Source organism: Cricetulus griseus, chromosome 2 (assembly GCF_003668045.3).
Source record: "Cricetulus griseus strain 17A/GY chromosome 2, alternate assembly CriGri-PICRH-1.0, whole genome shotgun sequence".
Taxonomy (NCBI): domain Eukaryota; kingdom Metazoa; phylum Chordata; class Mammalia; order Rodentia; family Cricetidae; genus Cricetulus; species Cricetulus griseus.
In genome coordinates this window covers 15,080,949-15,102,054 of record NC_048595.1, presented here as the reverse complement: position 1 = coordinate 15,102,054, position 21,106 = coordinate 15,080,949, and the positions used below count along the sequence as shown (strand labels likewise).

Below are 21,106 nucleotides of genomic sequence, written 5' to 3'. Positions count from 1 at the left end.
GCCTTGAGCTCGGCGGGTCAGGATGGCTTCTCGGAGGAGGAGCGACAAGGAGGAGCCAGCCCGAGACGCGGCATGGGCGGAGCCAGGGACCCTTGCAGCCTCTGATTGGGCGGTGAGGCCAAGCGGACGGCTCCGCTGGCTCCGATTGGCTGGTGAGGCCGCGGCGGCCGCCAGGTGATGCAGAGGGTCGGGTCCCGGGGCCACGTGGGGGGCGCAGGGGCGGGGGCGGGGGCGGGGCGGGCGCGGCACTGGGGGTGTTCAGGGTTCAGGCCGAGGGTCCGAAGCTCTAAGACCTGCCACGAGGCGCCGCAGCGGCGGTGAGTGCTCGCGGGGACCCTCCGGGGGCGGGCCGGGGGCGGGCCGGGGCCGGGAGGGTCTCCCAGAAGCGAACCGCACCCCCACCTCCCTCCACCGGCTTTTGCTACCATCTCAACCCTCCTCTCCAAGCCTTCCTTCCTGGCGCCGGGGCACCTGAGTCACCCGAAAACCTAATGTGGGGACGGTGACGCTTGCGAGGTCGCTGTCAGCGCTCGCACCCGCTCCGCTTCTCCGCTCGCGATCGTGTCGGTGTCTTCCGCATCCAGCCAGTGTGCTCGGCGCGTCCAGAAACATTACCGTGAGGAACAGAGGCTGAACAGCCCCAGGACGCGGCTGTCTTCGCGGTCCCCTCCACAGCGGAGGAACTGGAGGCTGGCGGGCCAAGGTCACGCCAGCCAACCCTGCTGAACCCCCAGTTCTGTCCCTGGTTGCGCGGGTTCAGGACCTCTGTGTGTGTGTGTTGGGGGTGGGTAATCAGGGGTGTGCTGGACATGAGAGAGAGGGGCTCCTGCCTTTCTAAACAGTTCCATCCCCAGCACCAGAGTTGTTAGGGGTTTGTGGGGTCCTGCAATACCTATTCATGCACAGACCCAGTGTGTACCAAGGATGGACGCCTGCTTGGGGGACCCATAGACCCTACGCAGAAGGGCACTGCCATGCCTAGGCAGAGTGTTCTGGGTTTGTCAGCTCCCTCTCCTGTGCTGTGTGCCTTTGGTCAAGTAGCTGAGATCTGCAGGCAGGATAGTCGCCCAGTACCCTGGGGGTGGGGGTGGGGATGGATAGTTCGGCTATAATGTGTAGAGGAACCTGTGATTGGATGTGAAGTATAGGGTCAACCTAGCCAGTTCCCTGCTCCTAAACAGAACCACCCGTCAAGCAGAAGCCCAGCGCCATCCCAAATGTCTTTCTGTAGGAAGGTCCTGGACCAGAAGACCCGTGTGGAAAACTTTGATTTGATTGAAAGAGATGAGCTGGGCGTGTGGTTGTTACCAGGGTTTCGGTGAGCCCTGGTGTCCTTCTTGGTCTATTGCAGGATCAGACTGGAAGGGAGGCAGGAGAAAGACAAAGTTCCTGTTTCTGGGAAGGCTAAATATGAGGAGGATGGGGAAGGACCAGGTACTAGGAGGGAGCTGTTCAACCCCTCACTCCTACCCCTCACCGCCATCCACCCCTGCAAACACACACACACACACACACACACACACACGCGCGCGCGCGCGCGACTCAGCAAGCTGGTCTCTGTGTGTGAGAATATGAGGTACACTGACCCTTGGTTCTTCCCCCCTTTACCTGGTGCTTGCAGGGCTGTGTGGCCCGGGCAGGGCATGAAGAGCTCTTGTCAGCTCTCTTTGTCTCTTTTGTGGTTGCTTTTCTTCTCACCCCCCTGCCTTGTGAATCTCACTGCCTGCTGTGTGTCTTGTGGTCTTTGCCTCCTCGCTCTCCTCTGCCTGCGTTGGTAATGAGAAACTGAAGAAGCACTTCACTGCCTCCCTGGGAGCCGCATCCCCCTGCTGGGAAGGGGTGGGCAGCCTTGGCAGGTGGAGTATGGTTTGCTTTCCGCAAACATCAGATGTGCCGTTGGGACAGGCGACTGAAAAATGAGCAGGATTAGAAAGGGAGGCTCAGAACGCAGGTTGGCAGCAACCTGGAGGAGGTCTTGGTGGGCTCTGAGGAGAGGCTGCAGCCTTTGTTTCCCAGCTCCACCGGGATGAAAGCTAGAAATGCCTGTTGGCCTCTGCTCCCTGGCTTGAGCCTGGGCTCGCAGGTCACAGGCAGGCAGAGATGGAGGCCCTTCCTGGGTTCTAAGAGCATCAATTTTAAGGCACCCAAGTCCCTCCCTTTCCAGGCATGCTTGACACTGTGGCACACCCAGGCCATACTACTAACCCCTGGTCTCTCCCGGGGAGTCAAAGCCTCCTGGCCAACCTTGCCAGCTTCACTCTCACAGGTGGTGAGGATCTCCAGTCGGTGTAGCCTGAACAGAAAGAGTCTTGGAAGTGCTAGACTCTGCTGTCTTCTCAAGCTCCCTGCCTGCAGGCGTGGGGGCCTCATCCCCTGTGCCGTGTCAGATTGGTGTCGTGCCAGGCACCTCAGGTTTTGCAGGCAAAAGAGTGAGGACACAGAGAGGTAGGGCAGCTGGCCCAAAGCCACACAGAACTTGTTTCCGGGCCTCTATGACCCAAGTCAGTAATTGCAAGAAATCTGGCGCTAATAGGAAAGAGGGGGTGTCTTGGTTGTCACTGGGGGAGCTGAGTCTGAGGGAATCTTGCAGAGGCTTTTGTCTGTGCTTCCTTGCAGTAGCCCATTACATATCTTTCCCACAGGACTTCTCACCCCCACCCCCATGGATCTGGCCAAGGGTCCCAGAAAAAAACAAAATAGGGGCAAAGCAGGAGTTCCATTTGTCAGTCTCCTGGGCAGCTGTCCATCTTTTCTGCATCCCACTCAGTACCAGTGCATCATTTGGGTGGATTGTGGTTTTCATGCCCCGCAAAGGGCTTTGGGATTCAAGAAGGGACTGGAGTCAGGGTGGACATATGAGCCAGCTGCCCTTAAAACCGGTTCCTGATATCGTCAATGCTAGCTATCCAGCTCACCACCACCCCTGTGCAGCTGTGCACCGTTGCTACCCTAAGGCCTGCGATGGCTCCCCATTGTCCACAGGGTAAAGTCTCATCCTTAAGGCTGATGGATCTTGAGTCGGATGCAGCCTGCGGTTTTGGCAGTCTACCTCAGGCCACGGCACACCTTTTTTGTGGCTCCTTCTCACTGCCATCACCCCTCTCTTCCGTGGGTCATTCCCGGATCGTTCTGTTTTTCCCATGACACCCTTTTCTTTTCCTCTTGAGATGGGGGTCTTGTATTGTCCACACTGGCCCTAAACTCCTGGTTTCAAATGATTCTGGCCCTCCTGCCTCAGCCTCCTGAGAAGCCAGAACTACAGGCAAACACCAGTTTCCATTTGACACTACATAAGAGCTGCTTCCAAGTTTCTGTCAGCTTCCCCTACTGCAGAGGGTCCAGCCAGCACTGCAACCCCAGATGTAGCTCAGTGCCCGATGCCATGAGCCATCCCACTCGTGAACAATCCCTCCCCAAACCTCCCCCAGTGCAGCTTTTCGCCATCTTGAGCCCCAGCCCCGCCTGTTATATGTCTCCATTTTGCCACTGACTCACCTGTTTAGGGCTCATCATTTAGTTTCCCCAAGAGTGCTGTTCTCAGAAGCAGGCAGAATTTGTCTTTTGTCTCCATCCTGTGCCCAGGACAATGATGGGCACATAGCAGGCACTCAGTCAAGAGTTGTTGGTTATGAATGACCGAGTCTTTGAACAAGCAAAAGAATGAGAACACCTAACGGGGAGCTGTCAACCTGCCTGAAAACCAACCTCTCCCCTGCCCTTCATAGCCTTCTCTCCGTGGAGCTCGAAGCTGGGCACGCTGGGGACCATGCAGAGGGCTGGGGCCGGGGCCCGCAGGGCCTCTGACTGCGGGCCCGCACCTTACCGGCCCAGGTGCATTGCCAAGTTTGCCCAGGTGGGTGGGTGTCCATCTCATGTGCTTTGGAAGACAGTTGTGGGGTGGCTACTCCCTGGGGCTGGGGAGGACCTGGGGCCCAAGAACCTAACTCTTCCTCCTTTGGAGTGGATGTGTTCTCACGAATAGGTGAGAAGATGAGGCCCATGTGACCTAACCAGGGTCACCTGCTAAGAACATTAGCAAAGAGCACTGGCCTCGGAGGACTGTGCTTGGTCACTGCCTTGCCTGCAGGGTGGAGTACCGTGTGCATTGGAATTGTGGCCCTTATGCCCCTTCCTGTCTTGCTTCTTCTCCCCATCCCAGTATGTGGGATCCTTTCCTGTAGAGGACTTGGACACACAGGAGGGTGTGTACCTTGTACAGCAGCAGCTGTGGGCACTGCAGGTGAGGGACTTGGGAAGCACAACCCCAAATTGGACACCGTGGATATCAGGCTTGGATGGAGCCCTGAGGCCAGTCTCCTACCCCCTACATCTTCCAGATGGGCGGGCACATGAGGCCCAGGGAGAGTGGGACCAAAAGTCTTCTGAGAGGTGACTCAATAGTTCCAGGCTTCAGGACTCTCTAGATGCTGGGGACCCATGCCCCATAGGTCATAGCATGACTGTTGGGGATCTGCTACCCAGGCCTCCATCCCTGGGCTGGGGTGTTGATGAGGGGCACTGTGGCGTGACCGCATTGGGCCAGAACGAGGAAGTGACACCTGTCTTTGCCAACTCTCTTCCCCTCAGGACTGTTCCCGACGCCGTGCCGTTATCCTGAAGTTCAGTCTTCAGGGTCTCAAGGTCTACAGTGGGGAGGGCGAGGTAGGAGGGTTGGAGGGGTAGGAGGGGCTGGGGTAGTGAGGACCAGACAGGGTGTGGTCTTCTTACAGTCTGCCCCATGCCCCTCTAGGACAACCCTTAACAATAATTGCTTGCCTGGCCCTCCAGAATCTTCTCTAGAGGCCACCTTCTGTCCTAAGTATCAGGGACATCCACCCCATGAGATTTTGCAAGTACCTGGCCCAGCATTGGCTGGTGGCTGGGGACAGCCATGGGCTGGAAATGGTAGGGAGCCCTTGTGTGCTTGGCTGTCCCTCCCTGGCTACCCACTGTTCACCCAACATGGCTGCCTGTTGACAGCCACGCCACATTGTGCAACCCACAGCTGCAGGCTTCTTTTATGAGGCCTGGTGCTGGGTGCAGTAGTGCCCTGGAGTTCCACATCACCTGCCCAAGGCATTGCTACTATCTGACATGACAGCAAGAGACACTCAGTTCTCACATGGGTAGTAAGTGGCAGAGCTAGGATTTGAACTCTGAGCATCCTGCCCCAGATACCAGTGTAGAGCCCCGGGGCCTGATGCCACTGCCTTTGTGTGGTTCCAGCTAGAGACCACTGGGTCGCTGTCCTGTCCCTTGGTTCCATAACTTGGGTGGCCATCCTGACCTACGTCTCTGCAACAGGTCCAGAGCTATGAGGGCTGAAGGCTAGGGCTTGGCAGGCCTCTGGGAAAGAAGGTTCTCTTTGCCCCAGGAGGTGGGTGGCCTATGCCAGACATGTGAGGCCCTCAGACCACCGCCACACAGGTGAGTGAGGTCTGCTGTCACCACGATGCCTCACAGGTGCTCCTGATGGCCCATGCCCTGAAGCGGATCCTCTATGCCACCTGGTGCCCAGCTGCCTGTCAGTTTGCTTTTGTTGCCCGGAACCCGAGAAGCCCAGCCAGCAAGCTTTATTGCCACCTCTTTGTGGGGAGCCAGCCTGGAGAGGTACCTGACACCCAGAGGGTAGTGTGCCTTGAGGGGGCTGTGTTGTTTTCAGGTGACAGCGGTGAATATGTGCCTTCCCACTCTGGCTTTTGGCTCTTTCCTCCTAGGACTGTGTTGTGTCAGCACCCTTGACACTCCCTGCACTAGCTGGGACTTTTCTCTGCTATGGGTGCCCACCCTCCCTCATCCTGGCTAATTCCCACCACCCTTCTAAGTCCAGCCCACCTGTGACAGGAGCCACACTCCAGCAAGGGGCTGTGCCTGATGACAGGTCTATGGAGTCCTGTAACAGCAGAAGCTTGGTCCAGGTTTTGAGCTGTCCCTAGGTGGCTCTGTGTAGCCCTGTATGGGTCATAGGCAGGTATACTAGCGGTCAAAGCTGGTGTGGTCCCTGTGAATGACAGACCTGAGGCAGCCTGTCTTTTCGAGAGTTCTGGCATTTGGTCTCACCTCTGGATGTGCACCTTGGGTGAAGGGGGCTGACCCTGATGGTCCCAGCCTCCTGGGTCTGGGATTGTGTGAGTGAGTGAGTGAGTGAGTGAGTGAGTGAGTGAGTGAGTGAGTGATGGGTTCCATATTTAGGCCCCAGACAAGTGTGGAGAGTTTTCTGTGCCTCGTTTCACCAACTCCTCAGAGGACCATGACGAAGAAACAGGCACACGGGTGCCATGCTCCACCCTGGGTCACCCAACAGCTCCTAAATAACTGGGCCAAGGCCAAGGTTCTTAGCTACTCCTCCTGGGGGTGTTGAGGGCCTGAGCACTGGGAGGATGGGGAGGCTGATGTGGTCCAGGAGTTGTGCTCTCTGCTCCCAGGATGGCGCCTGGCACAAAGTGGCTTGGTAGTGAGCAGACTAGAGCAAGCTGGCAGCGGGGGCTGCATGTGGTGAGATTTTTAGGGCTAAGTAGTTTTCCCAGGAAGCTTTGGAAGGGGCACCCTGCACCTGAAGCCAGGGGGCCATTTGCAGCCCTGAAGAGTGGACTAGTGTCTGAGGGGCTTCCCAGGGAGCTGCTGCAGCTGAGCCTACCCTCCCTTCCTAGGTCCATATCCTGTACCTGCTGCTCTGCCGCTCCTTCCAGCTTGCTTACCTCTTGCAACACCCTGAGGAGAGGGCGCAGCCTGAGCCCTGCCTGGGACCTATGGGGGACATGTCTCCAAAGCCACTCTGCAGCCCTGGGACACCCCCTGTCCTAGTGCGAGAGCCCTTCAGCCGGGACCAGCTGTCACAGAATGTCCACGCTCTGGTTTCCTTCCGCCGAGTTCCTGCAGAAGGGCTACTGGGCGGTAGTGGGGTATGCAGCAACCCAGTCAGTGTGGGGGGAGGGTCAGGGGCTCGGGGGTTATGTTGGAGGGTGGGTGGGCTTCTTGCAGGGTTCACCTGGGCTCAAACAGATGGGTCTGAATCTGCCTGCCCATGGGCCCCTCTTGGTGCCCTAGAAGGAGCTGCCAGAGCCCGAGGGCCGTGGGGGCCCCCGTCACACTCGCCTGGGAAACCCCTACTGCTCCCCCACACTGGTGCGCAAGAAGGCCATTCGCAGCAAGGTGATCCGCTCCGGGGCCTACCGAGGCTGTACCTATGAGACACAGCTGCAGCTGTCAGCCCGGGAGGCCTGTGAGTTGGATGAGGTGGCTGGCTGGCAAGGGACAGGAGCAAGGGGTTCATGCATGTTTGGGGGGGCCTTGCCTCACCCACTTGTACCTGCCCTTCTCTCATGGCTGCCTGTGCATGTGAGGGTGCATCAGGCTGGGGGTGGCTAAACAGTCGTGTATGAACTTCAACTGGTGAGCGTAGGGTTTCTGTTGGGGGGCCAGATGTGTGACAGTTGGGGGAAGAGGTTTGGTGGGGAGACAAACCGTGGGATGGGGCTGTGTGGTAGAGGGGCAGGTCTGGCCTTGGGAGGTTCTACCGTGCTCCTTCTGACATTCGTGGTCTCCATAGTTCCTGCCGCGTGGGAGGCATGGCCGCGCAGCCCTGGTGGTCCCTCGTGCCTGGTGGAGAATGAGGGTAGCCTCACAGAGAACATCTGGGCCTTTGCTGGCCTCTCCAAGTAAGGGAGTCCTGTCCCTTGGGTTGGGTATAAAAATGTGAGGTAGGTTCTTTGTCATGTCTACACAGGGTGCGTGGGCAGAGTGTAGGGACTTTAACTGGTGAGTGAGGATGTTCCCAGCCTAGGTGACCTCAGGCCATGGACTTCCTCTGCTGGAACCTCAGTTTTTTCAGAATGTAAAATGGGGCTAAGGAGAGGAGCAAGACACGGGTGAAAGCCTCAGTGCGACCTGTTACTGCCAGCCTTCCTGCGGTTTCTCAGACCTCTCCTGACCAGGGCCTTGAAGTCACCAAGTCAGGGCCTCAGAAGGCCTTTAGTTCCTTTGAATTCTGTTTACTGAGTGGCTGATCTGGTTTAGAACTTCTGAGGGCACATATTCGGTCCTCTGCCACAACCATCAAGCTCTTGGAGCCAGTATGTCTCTAATCAGGATAACAGTCTGGAGACTGGGATCAGACTGGTGGCTTTAACCTTAGCTCCCTCCCCCTAGGCCCTGTGCTCTGGCCCTGCTGAGGAGAGATGTGCATGGGGCCTTCCTACTGTGGCCAGAGCCCGGTACCAGTGACCAGTGGAGCTTGTCTGTACGGACCCAGTGTGGTGTGGTGCCTCACCAGGTCTTCCGGAACCACCTGGGCCGGTACTGCCTAGAGGTGAGCCCTAAAGGAGTTTCCAGCTCTACCCCATTCTGGCTCCAACTCTTGGAATTCTTACTCTGCCCTTTCCCAGCCCCTGAGCTCCTGAGCCCACCTCACTTCATCCTGTACCCTCACTGGGTGCTCTCTGGTTCAGCCTCTTCTAGTCTACTCCTGTCTCCTTGGCCCTGCTAGCTCTGCTTCTGTTCTTTTGGGGTTTTGTTGTTTTGTTTTGTTTTGAGACAAGATTTCTCTGGCTGTCCTGGAACACTAACTATGTAGACCAGGCTGGCCTCAAATTCAGAGATCAGCCTCCCAAGTGCTGGTAGTAAAGGCTGGCGTGGTGGCCTTTACTTCTTGCTGGCTGGATGCTGACCAGGGTTCAGGGAGAATCACTGAGGTTCCGGCCTCTGAGGTCTTCCCCTCTAGAGGTGTCTTTCAGAGGTAACCTCTAGTAGAGCCAACTAAATGCATGCAGCCTCTGAGTCTCTGATCTGTTTCCAGGGCCGGGCTGGCAAGGCTTTTACATGATGTCTGTCCTCCCACGCCAGCTGTCTCAGTCCTGCCCAGGCTGGGAAGAACAAGGAAAGGCTGACTAGCCCCATGGTCACTTCACACTCCATCCTTCTCCATTTATCCTCCACATGATGGGAGACCAGCGGGTGGGTGGGGTGCTGATACATGGCATGAGCCATGGGGCAGGGGACCAGAGCTAAAGACCCTTCCTCCCCAGCACCTGCCAGCGGAGTTCCCCAGCCTGGAGGCCCTGGTGGAGAGCCACGCCGGGATGGAGCGCAGCCTGTTCTGCCCACTCAGCATGGGCCGTCTCAACCCCACTTATGAAGAGCAGGACTGTGGCCCTGAGGGCAGGCTCCCACGGACTCTGAGGCCCCTCAGCCATGCCAAGTCTGAGGCAGAGCTGCAAGGCCTTGGCTAGGACGTAAGGCCTCAGTCCCCTGTGGGCCCAGCCCTGTCCTTGGGCTCTGGGCTGTGACACTCACTCTGCCCTTCTTGTACCCCACTCACTAGTCACCAGCTTCAAACAGGTCAATCTGCCCCTTGATCAGTCTTCCATCACTCCACTGCCCACGGGAGGGGAGCCCTAAGGTTGGAGTTGGAGATAACAGGGCTTCTCCCAGGACCTGGGGCCAACTGAGATACCAGGATGAGCAGGCACGTAGAGCTAAGTGTCTGGTAATGCTAGGTGACTTTGGGTGGTGGCCACTGTCCTCCTAGTGCAGAGGCTTTCCCAGCAGTTCAAGGATGTGGGTGCAGCCCTTACTGGAGGAGGCCAAGCCTCTGTTGGACAGGGAGCCCCGGAGAGCTCCCATAGGGAACCAGATGCTTAGGGAATTGCAAGTTTCCACCCTCTGTTCATTTCCTGGTGTCACTCCACTGAGTAGGGCCTACAGTAGGCAAACCACAGTTGGTTTGGTAGCTGCTTTAGGAAGCCATCTCATGCTGGCTTTAATACAGTGCTGGCCATTAGACATGGCTGGCACTGGTCACCTCCTTAGTAAGTCACCCCCCACTTGCAATGGAAAACTAGAACTAACCCAAACCCCACAGAGAGGGGTGTGGCCTTATCAATGGGAGATCCAGGGACACATTCTAGAGGAAGGCAGGGGCCCAGACAGCAATGACAAATCCAAGTGTCCCTTAAGTCAACTAAGCAGAATATATGAATCTACCCAAAAGAACAGACTTCTTAGCTTGACCGTGGTGACACACGCCTTTAATCCCAGCACTCGGGAGGCAGAGGCAGAAGGATTTCTTGTGAGTTTGAGGACAGCCTGCTTTACAGAGTGAGTTCCAGGACAGGCAGGGCTACACTGAGAAACTCTGTCTCAACAAAACAAAACAAAACAAAAAATCAAGACTACTTTTGGAAACAGAGGTGTAGGCACAGGTGGGAGAGGATGTCTGTACTCAGTGCCTTGATGGCCAGGTTTTGGTGGAAGCCACGGGTTTGGGGTTTTGGAACCAGAGGGAAGGGGGGCAGCCTCTACAGAGCAGAAAGAAGACAAACCTGGGAGTAAGAGGCAGGCCAGGCCTGGTGCTTCCAGCTTCCAGCCCCCCCCCCCACCACACACACACAGATAAGCCCTTAGCTAAGGACATTGTCATTTCTTTCAAGTGACATGTTTCATGAGGGATGGAGAGAAGCGTGTGGGACCCTTTCACAGGAGATAACACTTCCCAGAGACTGAACGCGGGTGATATTCCTTCCATGGCCATTTCCTCTGGCATCCCCACTCCCTGAGTAGGGCCTGGTCCCCAGTGGGAGCAGAGGGATTACTCCAGAGAGTTAAACCTAAGAAAAGCTGATAACTAATTGACCCAGACTTTAGGCCAGGGCTCACCTCCAGGAGAGTATGTTCATAGTGTGAATTGTCGATGTGTACAATACCCAGGGATATTTCAGCATGTCCAAGGGGCTAGCCCTTCCCCAGGCCCTTTAACATTTTTTCCAAAGCATTTATTGATCACATGGTACAAACTGCACAGTTTGGAGCCCATGAGTTCATACTGTCTTAATTATAGACCATAGTTCTGTCTTTGTTCAAACCATCACCAAGCCCCCCTGTGTGGACTTTGAGATGAATAAAACACATTTCTTCCCAGTCTATTGCAGTTCCTTGAGTGGCTACATCTTTATTGATGTTTTCCTGTTTTGCTTTTGTTTGCCAAACATACCACAGATGGTATGGAATGGTGAGCCTGACTGAGGTCTTGGCCACCAGGGTCCAGGAAAAAAAAAAAAACTGAATTGAGAGATGGGCTTTGGTGAAGGAATCTTCTAAGAAGATTCAAGGCCCAGTGCTTTCTGCCAAACCTTGGGATCTGACTTTGATCCATTGCGCCCACGTGGTGGAAGGAGAGAACCGTTTCCTGCAGGTTGTCTTCCAACTGTCACATTTGCTGTATATTTGTGCAAGTGCACCCACATGCAAACACACACGTGCGTGCGAGCGCGCGCGCACACACACACACACACACACACACAATTTTTAAAAAATTCAGAATGTACTGGTAACTCAGGCTTGCTTACTGCCCCAGCAAAACACAGCAGGCCCTTTGCACAGCCCAGACCTGCCTAAACCCCATGTGAGCTCCGGTTGGTTCTAAGATCTTGCCTGACTCCCTACAACTGACAGAGGATCCCTTAAAGACACACAGGATTTGTTCATCTGTAGTCACTCTTTGGATTGTGTTTTGTTTTTGTTTTTTCCCCTTTCCAATGTTAGTTTTCCTTACTAGTCTGCAAGAGGGCTGTCTTCCCAGTGCCTGTCACATAACTGACACTGTTTCTGCAGAGGAACCCACAGGAGCATTGCAACTGGGTGGTTGGTGGCTTAGAATGGGCCAGCAGGTTAGGCTGTGTGGTTTTTCCAACAGAAAGACTATATCCTAAAGTTTTTGTCTTTTGCTTTTTAAAATACATTTATGCTGGGTGGTGGTGGTGCAGGTCTTTAATCCCAGCACTTGGGAGGCTGAACTCTTTTAGTTTGAGGACAGCCTTGTCTACAGAGCAAGTTCCAGGACAGCCAGGGCAACGCACACACACACACACACACAAAACGTGTCTTGAAAAACATTTTTTAAAAAGAGAGACATTTATGTGTGTGGGGCCCCTTGCAAGAGTCAGTTCTCTCCACCCATCATGTAGGTCCCACGTGTAGAATGCAGGCCATCAGTCTTGACAGCAAGCGCCTTTCACTAGCTGAGCCATCTCGCTGGACCAGTTTTCGTGTCTTAAAATCTGGACTCTTAAGACTGGTCCTGTTTTCAAGAAGCATCACTCTGCCAGTGGACCGTGTACAGGGGACAGCGAAGTCCTTGTTACCCTCTCACAAGTCTCTAACCCCCGAGGTCAAGCATGGGTTTCAGGTCTTAGCCTGGCCACCTCTGCCGGATTGCTGAACCTCTAGGCTGGAGCTGCGAGGCGTGGGAGACAGGAGGGTCAGGGCCAACCCTACCATCAGTGCATCCCAAGCGGCCAGCCTGCAGCCAACCTCTCCCTCGCACTCAGCGTTCCTCGGGCCGCCCTGTGACGTCACGGACGTTGCCCGGGCAACGGCGAACGCCGAGACGGCGTGCACGAGCGCGAGTGTGGCCCGTCCAGCTTCGGGGCTCGGGTCGTGCGGAGGCGCTTGCAGCGCGGATCCCCCGTTCCCCGCCCGGGCCCGGCCTCAGGGACGGGCGAGCCCGGGCGCGGGAGGCGGCGGTCCGGGCTCCAGCCCGGAGACTTGTCCGCCGCGCAACTGCTGCTCCTTGCGCACCCTGCTCCGAGTCCAGGCTCCCAGCTGCGGCCCCGCCCCCGCCACCAGGCCCCGCCCCGCGCGGGCTCTGGCTCCACCCCCTGGGTCGGGCCACGCCCCCGGGGCTCGCGGGGCGCAATGGCCTCGGAGTCTGTGAAGGTGGTGGTGCGCTGCCGGCCCATGAACCAGCGCGAGCGCGAGCTGAGCTGCCAGTCTGTGGTGACCGTGGACTGCGCGCGGGGCCAATGCTTCATTCAGAACCCGGGAGCGGCTGACGAGCCCCCGAAGCAGTTCACCTTCGACGGCGCCTACTACATGGACCACTTCACCGAGCAGATCTACAACGAGATCGCCTATCCGCTGGTGGAGGTGAGGGTGCCCCGAGACCTCAGGGCCAGGCTCGGGGCTCCCCGAAGGTGGAGACGGGATAGGTGGGTTAACCCAGCCCCTCCCGCCCAAGCCAAGCGAGAAGGTGCAGGGCACAGGCAAGCAGGTTAGTCAGAAAGTTTGTCCTGGCTGCAGACAACTGGAACCTGCCTCCAGTGTGGTGTCCCCATTGAACTCAGCGCCCCAGCTGGTCCCCCACCCCCACCCCGTCCTTTGCAGCCTTCCACAGAACTCCAAACCCAGGACCACTCCGCGCCCGAGCTAGTCTGACCCTCTTACCTTGCAGCTTCTTAACCAGACTCCAGACCCAGGGCCCCTGGTCCTCTGCCCACATTCCAGACTTACAGGATCCTGAAAGCTCCAGCTATCCCGCACCCCCCCCCCAGCCTCCTCCCTTCCCAAGAGTCCCAAGGTTCTTCTCTATTAGGTGGTGGTCCACACTTGCTCCCATTTCAGCCCCACAAGCAAAGTCCTCCTCGTTGCACTCTGCTCTTTTGTTGAGAGCAGTGGAGGAAACCCCTCTTCCTAAAGAGGGAACGGCGTGGGGCTTCCAAGTGCTCCCTCTGTCACTTGAACATGCTCCGGTACCTGAGGTTCAGAGACGTTCTGATGCAAAGATACCCATTTGACTTCGTTGACCTGGCATTCCCCAAACATTTAACATAGACGCTTGCAATTTTGACTGGCAGGCCCTCTCAGCCATTCCACCCCCACCCCCACCCCCCACGGAGAGGGCTGATGTGTTCTGAAGCCTCCAGGTTGCCTGGTGTTGTGCTGCAGTGGAGCATCATTAGAATCTAGGGTCAAGTGTGCAGCTCTGTTCTGCTGAGCTCTGTCGGTACTCCCAAGGCGTGCTGACTGCTGATGTAGACCGCAGAGCACATGGTAAGAGGTGATCCCTCTGAATACTCAGGGGACAATGGACAGTTCCCCCAAGGGAACATTCCCAGTCTCTCAGGATAGCTCAGTTGTCTATCTGCTGGCCTGGTTTTCTAGGTTAGAAGAGACTCAGGAGGTCATCTGTTTCAGTCCCTCTTGTTTATTAGGTGTCTGACTCTCTGTCGGGTAAAGGACCAGCTCTTGCTTGCATTTCTTCCAAAGCAGTTTGTTCCATCTTTGTTTCTTGGTCTCCAGAGTGTTCCACCCACTCTGAGGCTTCCCAGGAGCTTTCCGTCCTGCCTTTGTCCCAAGGATCCTGCAGCCTTCCTCTATCTAGGGTTGGCATCTTGAAGATCTGAACTTGTGTTCTTCCTTGGCCTTGCTTCTTTCTAGGGTTGCCTAAGGCTACCAGGGTGAGGCCTCAGTTGAGTTCTTCTTTGTGGATTATGCAGTACCCAAGCAAGTCCCACCCAGAGAGGGAGACACTAAGGACACAGTGACAGGCCTGTTGGATCTCTCTTCCAGCTTTCTCTTCCAAGTCTCACTGTGCAGACCTATCTCTGGACAGTCCCCAGACCTCAGACTTGACACCCATTCATTCGTTAATCCATCCACCCATTCATTCGAGGAAACACTAGTGGCTCCACTGCGAGCCTAGATTGAGCATGGGGTAGGAGTGTGAAGGCTATAGGACTTGTCTTCATCAAGGTCTAAGAGAAGCAGCTAAGCTAACCATTAACCATCACTGGGGGTAGTGCAGCATGGAGAGACCAGCAAACCTTGGAAGAGAGGGAGGGGAGAATAGAGCGGGAAGTCTAAGATGGGCCCTGGAGGATGCTAGCCAAACAGGAAGGTGGAAGGCCATCGGGGAAAGACTGGTGTGTAGTGTTGGATCCTCACAAGAAGAGCTGGAGTCATTCTTGTCAGAGAAATGCCTGACGCCTAAGGAGTCATGGGACAGATTAGGGATGCTTTGGATCCTTATGTCCAGATTCCATGCTCTGTCTCCCCATCAGAGGACAGTGTGTGCAGATCACAGCCCAGTGTGTGCAGATCACAGCCCAACTGCTCAGGCCAGGAGCAGGTACATTAGTGAGACCAATGGCTGGGTAGACCATGGGCCTGCTTGCTCTGTCCCTTTCCAGGCTTTCTGGCAGGTAGCTTGGGCCTTCTACCCAGGATCCTCCCTGGGCTGCTATCCCATGCTGTCCCTATACTTAAGAATCACTTTCTGCCTTTTTCTTTCATCCCTCCTATCTTTAGTCCAGGCTCCATCCCATTCCCCATCTCTTGTCCCTGACTGAGCTTTTCAATTCTCCTGAGGTTCCTTTTCCACACCAACCCTTGGCTGACTCAAATCCCATCATGTCTGACCCAGCTCCCCGCACTCCATCCCAGCAGCTCTGCCATCCCATCTCCTGCTCCTGACAGATTTCTCCAGAGTTGCCGCTTGATGAATGACTTCCAGTCTACCCCAGTTCTACATAACCTCAGCTTCTATCATGACCAGGCTGAGAAGGGTGGCCCGGTTCCTTGTGCGGAAGCAGTGGTAGAATGTTCACCCAGGGGGGCATTTGGGAGGGAGCATACAGAAGACGTGGTGCAATTTAGGGCAGTCACTTCCATTTTAATTTAATAGTAGAAGGAAATACATAGCATGTCTAATGTGCTATCGTGAGGGTTATTGCTCGGAGCACAGCCCAAGTGTGGAGTCCTTGCCCAGCATATGTGATGCTCTAGGTTTGAACTCAGCACACACACACACACACACACACACACACACACACACACACACAGAGAGAGAGAGAGAGAGAGAGAGAGAGAGAGAGAGAGAGAGAGAGAGACAAGACAGACAGACACAGACACAGACACAGACAGACACAGAGACAGCGACAGAGACACAGACACAGAGAGAGACGGAGAGACAGAGAAAGCAGAGAGAGAGAGAGGAGGAAGAGAGAAAAGAGAGGGAGGAGAGAGGGATCAACTGTTGCTTTTTACTCTTCTGCACTTTGGGGCTCACCACCCAGCTCCCAAATAAATCACACAGAGGCTTATTCTTACTTATGAATGACCAGCCTTATCTTGGCTTGTTTCTAGACAGCCTTTCTTAACTTAAATTATCTTGTCTACCTATACCTCTGGGATTTTATCTCTCTCTATTTCTGTATACCTTTCTTTACTTCTTACTCCATGGCTGCTGTGTAGCTGGGTGGCTGGCTCCTTATGTCCTTCTCCTCCTCCTTTTCTTGCTCCTTGATCTTGTGTGTCCCAGATTTCTCCTCCTTTTTATTCTTTCTGCCTGCCAGCCTTGCCTATCCTTTCTCCTGCCTTGCTATTGACCATTCAGCTCTTTATTAGACCAGTTGGGTGTTTTAGACAGGCAGAGTAACACAGCTTCACAGAGTTAACCAAATGCAACATAAAAGAATACAACACAGGCTGAAGAGATGGCTCAGCGGTTAAGAGCACTGGCTGCTCTTCCGGAGGTACTGAGTTCAATTCCCAGTAACCACATGGTGGCTCACAGCCATCCGTAATGAGATCTGGTGCCCTCTTCTGTCATGCAGGGTTACATGCAAGCAGAACACTGTATACATAATAAATGAATACATCTTTAAAAAAAAAAGAATGCAACACATATTTGCATCATCAAACAAGTGTTCCACAGCATAAACAAATGTAACACATCTTAAAATAATATTCTACTACAATCAAGGTCTGGTTTCATGAAAACCCACTGCATTTCATAGTTAATAAAACAGCAGTCCACAGTGAACTGAGTGATGAACACTGGGGGCCTGCCCCATGTGCTCATCCCCTAGGACACCCCCCTCCATGGTATCAGTTACCATGTCATACTTTTTTTTTTAAATCTTTGCTTCATCTTAGAAATATACCTAAAGTTGTTTTTTGCTTAATCGGGACAGTGGCACAGGAAGGAAGGAGTCTGGTACCATGGGAGAACTGAACATATTAGTTACTTCTGCATCACTGTGACCCGAGAGAAGTGGGGAGGGGAAGGTGTGTAACGGCTCACCGTTTCAGGGCTATCCATGCATCAGGAAGAGGAGGCATGATTGTATGGGCGCGGCAAGGACCCGGAACACAGCAGATCCGAAGGCAGAGAGTGAGCCAGAACTAGGGAGTGGGTTATAAGCTTCAAACACCTGTCTCAGGTTACCTGCTTGTGGCAGCTCAGCTCCTGAAGATTCTACAGCACCCCCAAACAGCATTATTAAAGACATGGCCTGTGGGGGACACTTCAGATTCAAGCCATAAGAATTTTTTGTTGTTTGAGACTTCCTCTGTGTAGCCCTGGCTGTCCTGGAACTCACTCTGTAGACCAGGATGGCCTCAAACTCAGAGATCAGCCTGCCTCTACCTCCTGAGTGCTGTGACTAAAGGTGTGAGCCACCATGCAGAGTTATAATAATTTTCAATTAAGTTTAAATACATAAACAAAACTGTTTTACATTGCAGACTTGAGTCACATACAGTTTTAGCTTCCCTAGTTGTGGCCTTTTAAAAACTAAAAGGAGTAATAATTACTAATTGTAACAGAGCTAATAGTGTATCTATAATATTTCAGTAAAACAGAACTGAAGATATATCTAATGACTATCAGTTGGTATTTTATATTATTTAATTATATTAAGACTGGGACGTCTGTAGCTGGGCATGGTGGCACACACTTTTAGTCCCAATACTTGGGAGGCAGAGGCAGGCAGATCTCAGTGAATTTGAGGCCTGGTCTACACAGTGAGTTCCAGGACAGCCGGGGCTGTTACACAGAGAAAGTCTGTGTTGGAAAACTAAACCAAACCAAACCAGACAAAAAAGACTGTGAAGTCTGGTGTGTATTTTATATTTAAAGCACATCTCAACTCCAGTCATTGAAATGAAGGGTCCGTGCAGTGGTGCACACTTGTAATCCTTGTACTTGGGAGTCAGCTAGGTCTGAAACCAGAAAGAGCAAAGAGGGGCTGGGAGGGGGTGTGGCCTGTTGGTACGGTGCTTGCTCAGCACACAGTCCTGGGTTCAGCCCCAGCATAAACCCTACGTGGTGGCATCTACTTGTGATTCTTGCTCCTGGAGAGGTGGAAGCAGGCTTATCAGTAGGTCATCCTCAGCTACTACTGATTTTGAGGTCACTCTGGGCTACAAGAGATCTCCACACACCTCCAATAAGACGTATAGCTCAGTGGTAGAGCAGTTGAGTAGCATGTGTGAGACTCTGTAAGCTGCACCAGCCCCTTCTCAGTACTACTGCTCATGGCCACCCAGGAGAATGAGCGTCTGCTGTGTGACTGTGAATATTCCTACAGAGTCCCTTCTCTGGACTCGGGCTACAGTGACACTCCTTGAACGGCTTCATCTTCTCCAGGGGTGTTATGTGCCTCCTGCTCTAGCTGCATGTGGGGTTAAGAAGCCCAGCACAGGGTTGGGTCCTTTCTCTGGAGTTGCTTGTCCCCAAAGGTCCCAGTCCTGTGTGCAGCCCAACACCTCTAAGGACCTGCAGGACCCCAGTGTGGGCATAGTTTCCTTAGATTGGGTGGGCTTTCTGTTTCCTCTGCAGAAAAGGATGTGCTGTCCTCTGCACGGTGTGTGTGTGTGTGTGTGGGGTGACTTTGAGTGGCCTTCTTGTGCCAGCAGCATTCCTGTCTTGCTGTGACAGACATCTGACAGCAGCAAGTTAAGGTCGAAAGGGTTTGTTTGGGTTCACAGCTGGAGAGTGCAGTCCATCACAGGGGGGAGGGTGTGGAGACAGAAGCGAGAGGCAGCTGTCACACTCATCCAGTCAGGAAGCAGAGGGAAACGAATTCAGCCTGGGACTCCAGAACCTGGGATGGGACTGCCTATGGTAAGGGTGGGTCTTCCCACCTCAGTTAAGCCAACCTTGGACTTCCCACCTCAGTTAACCCAAACTTGGTCTTTCCACCTCAGTGAATCTTACCTAGATAGCCCCTCACAGACACATCGAGAGATTTGTTTCCATGGTAACTCTAAATCCCATCAAGTTGACAACAAAAACCATCACAGATGCCCCATAGTCATTCTGCTATCTGGAATCCCAATAGCTCTGAGGGCAGGGTCTGTGGCTAACTTGTTCACCTCCCTTCTCCCTCTAACCAGAACGTGGTTCCTGCCATAGAAAAGACAAGCTAGTTCCTGCAGGGTGAATGAATGCATCATGAGTGAAGAATGGCCTTAGAAGTGGTACCCAGCTTGTCTTCCCAGCTTCTCAGCCTCCTCATTCATACCCCACTTCCCACTCCACCTGTGGTCAGCCGCTCCCCTGTGTCCTCTTGGCCTGGAACACCGTCTTCTTCCCGTCAGTCACCTGTCACCTGCCCAAGTCTCCTCAGCAGCAGCTCCGCTTCTGCTCTGCCTCTGCCATACAGAAGGCTTTGCCTGCTTCCTTTCTCTGACTCCTTCTCTGCACTTCTGCCCTGTGTGCACCCTCCTGGCCTGGGTGAGAAGCACACTGTCCGCCTCCCCACGCTCCCTGGCAGACATTTAGCAAGCACCTGTCCTTGCCTGCACTTGCCGAGCCTAAATACACAAGATGATTCAGCTTTAGGAAGGGGCTGCATTCTTATCCTTTATGCCGGGCGAGAGGACTGAGGATCTGTGTGCCAAAGATCAGTCCAAGAGCATTGAAGAGTGGAGACGGGCTGAGGGTGTGGCTCGTTGGTAGAGCCCCCGATAGCGTATGCGAGACCTTGGGTTCTATCTCCGGCAGTGAGTGCACAAAGGAGCCACACAAGCATGGAGATACAATTTGAACCAAGCTGGCTCCCCAGCACAGGCTTTTAGATAGCCCTACCTTGGCACAATGTTTAACCCCATCAGACTGTTGAGGACAGAGCAGTGCCTTAGTTAGCACATACCCAGGCGGGGTACCCGAGTCTGTGGGCTGGGAGCCATGGTGCCCACCTGGACCTGTCAGCCGAACACCTGACTTTGGTTCCCTCTCACACAGGGTGTCACTGAGGGCTACAATGGCACTATTTTTGCATATGGCCAGACGGGCAGTGGGAAGTCCTTCACCATGCAGGGCCTGCCGGATCCCCCCTGCCAGAGAGGCATCATTCCCAGAGCCTTCGAGCACGTATTTGAGAGCGTTCAGGTATGGGCGTTGCATGGGTAAGGCTAGTGTCACACATGGCCCCCAGGGCACCTATGACAGAGTCATGGACCATGGGTTGCAGTCAGAACCTGGTCCTGACTCTGCATAGGTCAACAGAGGCAAGTCCTGGGTTCTAAAAATATGATGGGGGAAAAAGAAGACCAAGAAGAGTCTGTTGGTGCCATGTTCTTCTCCTGCTGTCTTTGAATGTTAAAATTCCCTTAGCATTGTTGTATGATGACTCCGAACATGGTGACAGGAAGTGGTTATAACATCACTGCTCCTCCATGTATTGAGCAATTACTAAAGACCAAACTTGTGTGAAGCCCTTTGTATAATTATCTCCTGGACCCCAGACTGGACAACTCCCAATTGTGGTGGCCCCAGAGGCTCCCACTCTTCAGCCCAAAGCCAGGGCTTGATCCAGGTACAGTTGCTGAAGCTGTGATGGTGGTTTCTCCACCTGAGTAGTGGGGAGGTTTCCATCTCCCTTTCCATGAGGTTTGTGGGCAGCACATTGAACGAATAGCCATAACACAGCTGTCTGAGGGTCCTGGAGCCGGAGAGGAAGGTTTGTCAGCAGAGCAGGCAGGGTAGTGTGAGGGTGAGGGCCCATGTGGCCCTGACACCTCCCTCCTCCTCTGATGTCCTAGCTGTAGAGGCTTGAGCAGCAGGTGGGTTGGCATCAGTCATGCTTTCATGCTCTGTCTACTTCCTGTAGTGTGCAGAAAACACCAAGTTCTTGGTCCGGGCTTCCTATCTGGAGATCTACAATGAAGATGTCCGTGACCTGCTGGGCGCTGACACCAAGCAGAAGCTGGAGGTGGGTGCAACCTCCATGTGGCATGGTCAGGAAGCCCCCCCCTCCAACAGGGGGGAAGGCTAGGACTCAGGGTCCTGCTGCCTCGGTTTCCCTAGTGCTGGGATCAGGGACAAACATCAGCATGTCCAGTCAGAGTACAGCCTTTTGAACTAGAGTCCTTAGATGAGAACCTAATGCATGGGTTGTTACTGTGTCTGCTGCCACCACACAGGCTGGCTGGTACCTTGAAGAATACCACCTCTGTTGAAACAAGGTGGCGTTTTGCAATAGATTTCTATTTTAGAGAACACTTCCACCGATAAAAAGTATTATGACGGTCTAAAAGAAGGTGT

General features: G+C 54.2%; 2 protein-coding genes across 3 annotated transcripts in view; both read left to right on the top strand.

The window, feature by feature from the left end:
* The first annotated feature begins 223 nt into the window (after positions 1–223).
* On the top strand, positions 224–10,911 carry Sh2d5 (SH2 domain containing 5). 2 transcript variants are annotated; one of them, XM_035439485.1, is made up of 10 exons: positions 224–317; positions 3,726–3,853; positions 4,160–4,240; positions 4,588–4,662; positions 5,464–5,610; positions 6,651–6,902; positions 7,051–7,222; positions 7,550–7,658; positions 8,149–8,308; positions 9,024–10,911. In XM_035439485.1, exons 2-10 carry the CDS (start codon positions 3,767–3,769, stop codon positions 9,225–9,227), a joined length of 1,287 nt encoding a protein of 428 aa, XP_035295376.1. In that variant the 5' UTR covers positions 224–317; positions 3,726–3,766; the 3' UTR covers positions 9,228–10,911. The 2 variants fall into 2 exon arrangements, with proteins under 2 accessions (XP_035295376.1, XP_027255595.1); XM_027399794.2 differs by having other exon boundaries at positions 7,048–7,222.
* A 1,779-nt stretch (positions 10,912–12,690) lies between these two features.
* The window catches only part of Kif17 (kinesin family member 17), a 31,540-nt gene continuing 23,124 nt past the window's right edge, over positions 12,691–21,106 (top strand). The window contains exons 1-3 of the mRNA XM_035439483.1: positions 12,691–12,921; positions 19,805–19,951; positions 20,673–20,774. Of these exons, the coding sequence (XP_035295374.1) occupies positions 12,691–12,921; positions 19,805–19,951; positions 20,673–20,774 (480 nt within the window). The remainder of the gene's footprint in view (positions 12,922–19,804; positions 19,952–20,672; positions 20,775–21,106) is intronic.

What these genes read in the sequence shown, in the direction of transcription:
- Sh2d5 (XM_027399794.2), top strand. Translation starts at nt 3,767, where the DNA reads ATGCAGAGGGCTGGGGCCGGGGCCCGCAGGGCCTCTGACTGCGGGCCC. An exon ending in AGCAGCTGTGGGCACTGCAG is followed by an intron (nt 4,241 to 4,587) that starts GTGAGGGACTTG and finishes TCTTCCCCTCAG; the next exon opens with GACTGTTCCCGACGCCGTGC. An exon ending in GCCTTTGCTGGCCTCTCCAA is followed by an intron (nt 7,659 to 8,148) that starts GTAAGGGAGTCC and finishes CCCTCCCCCTAG; the next exon opens with GCCCTGTGCTCTGGCCCTGC.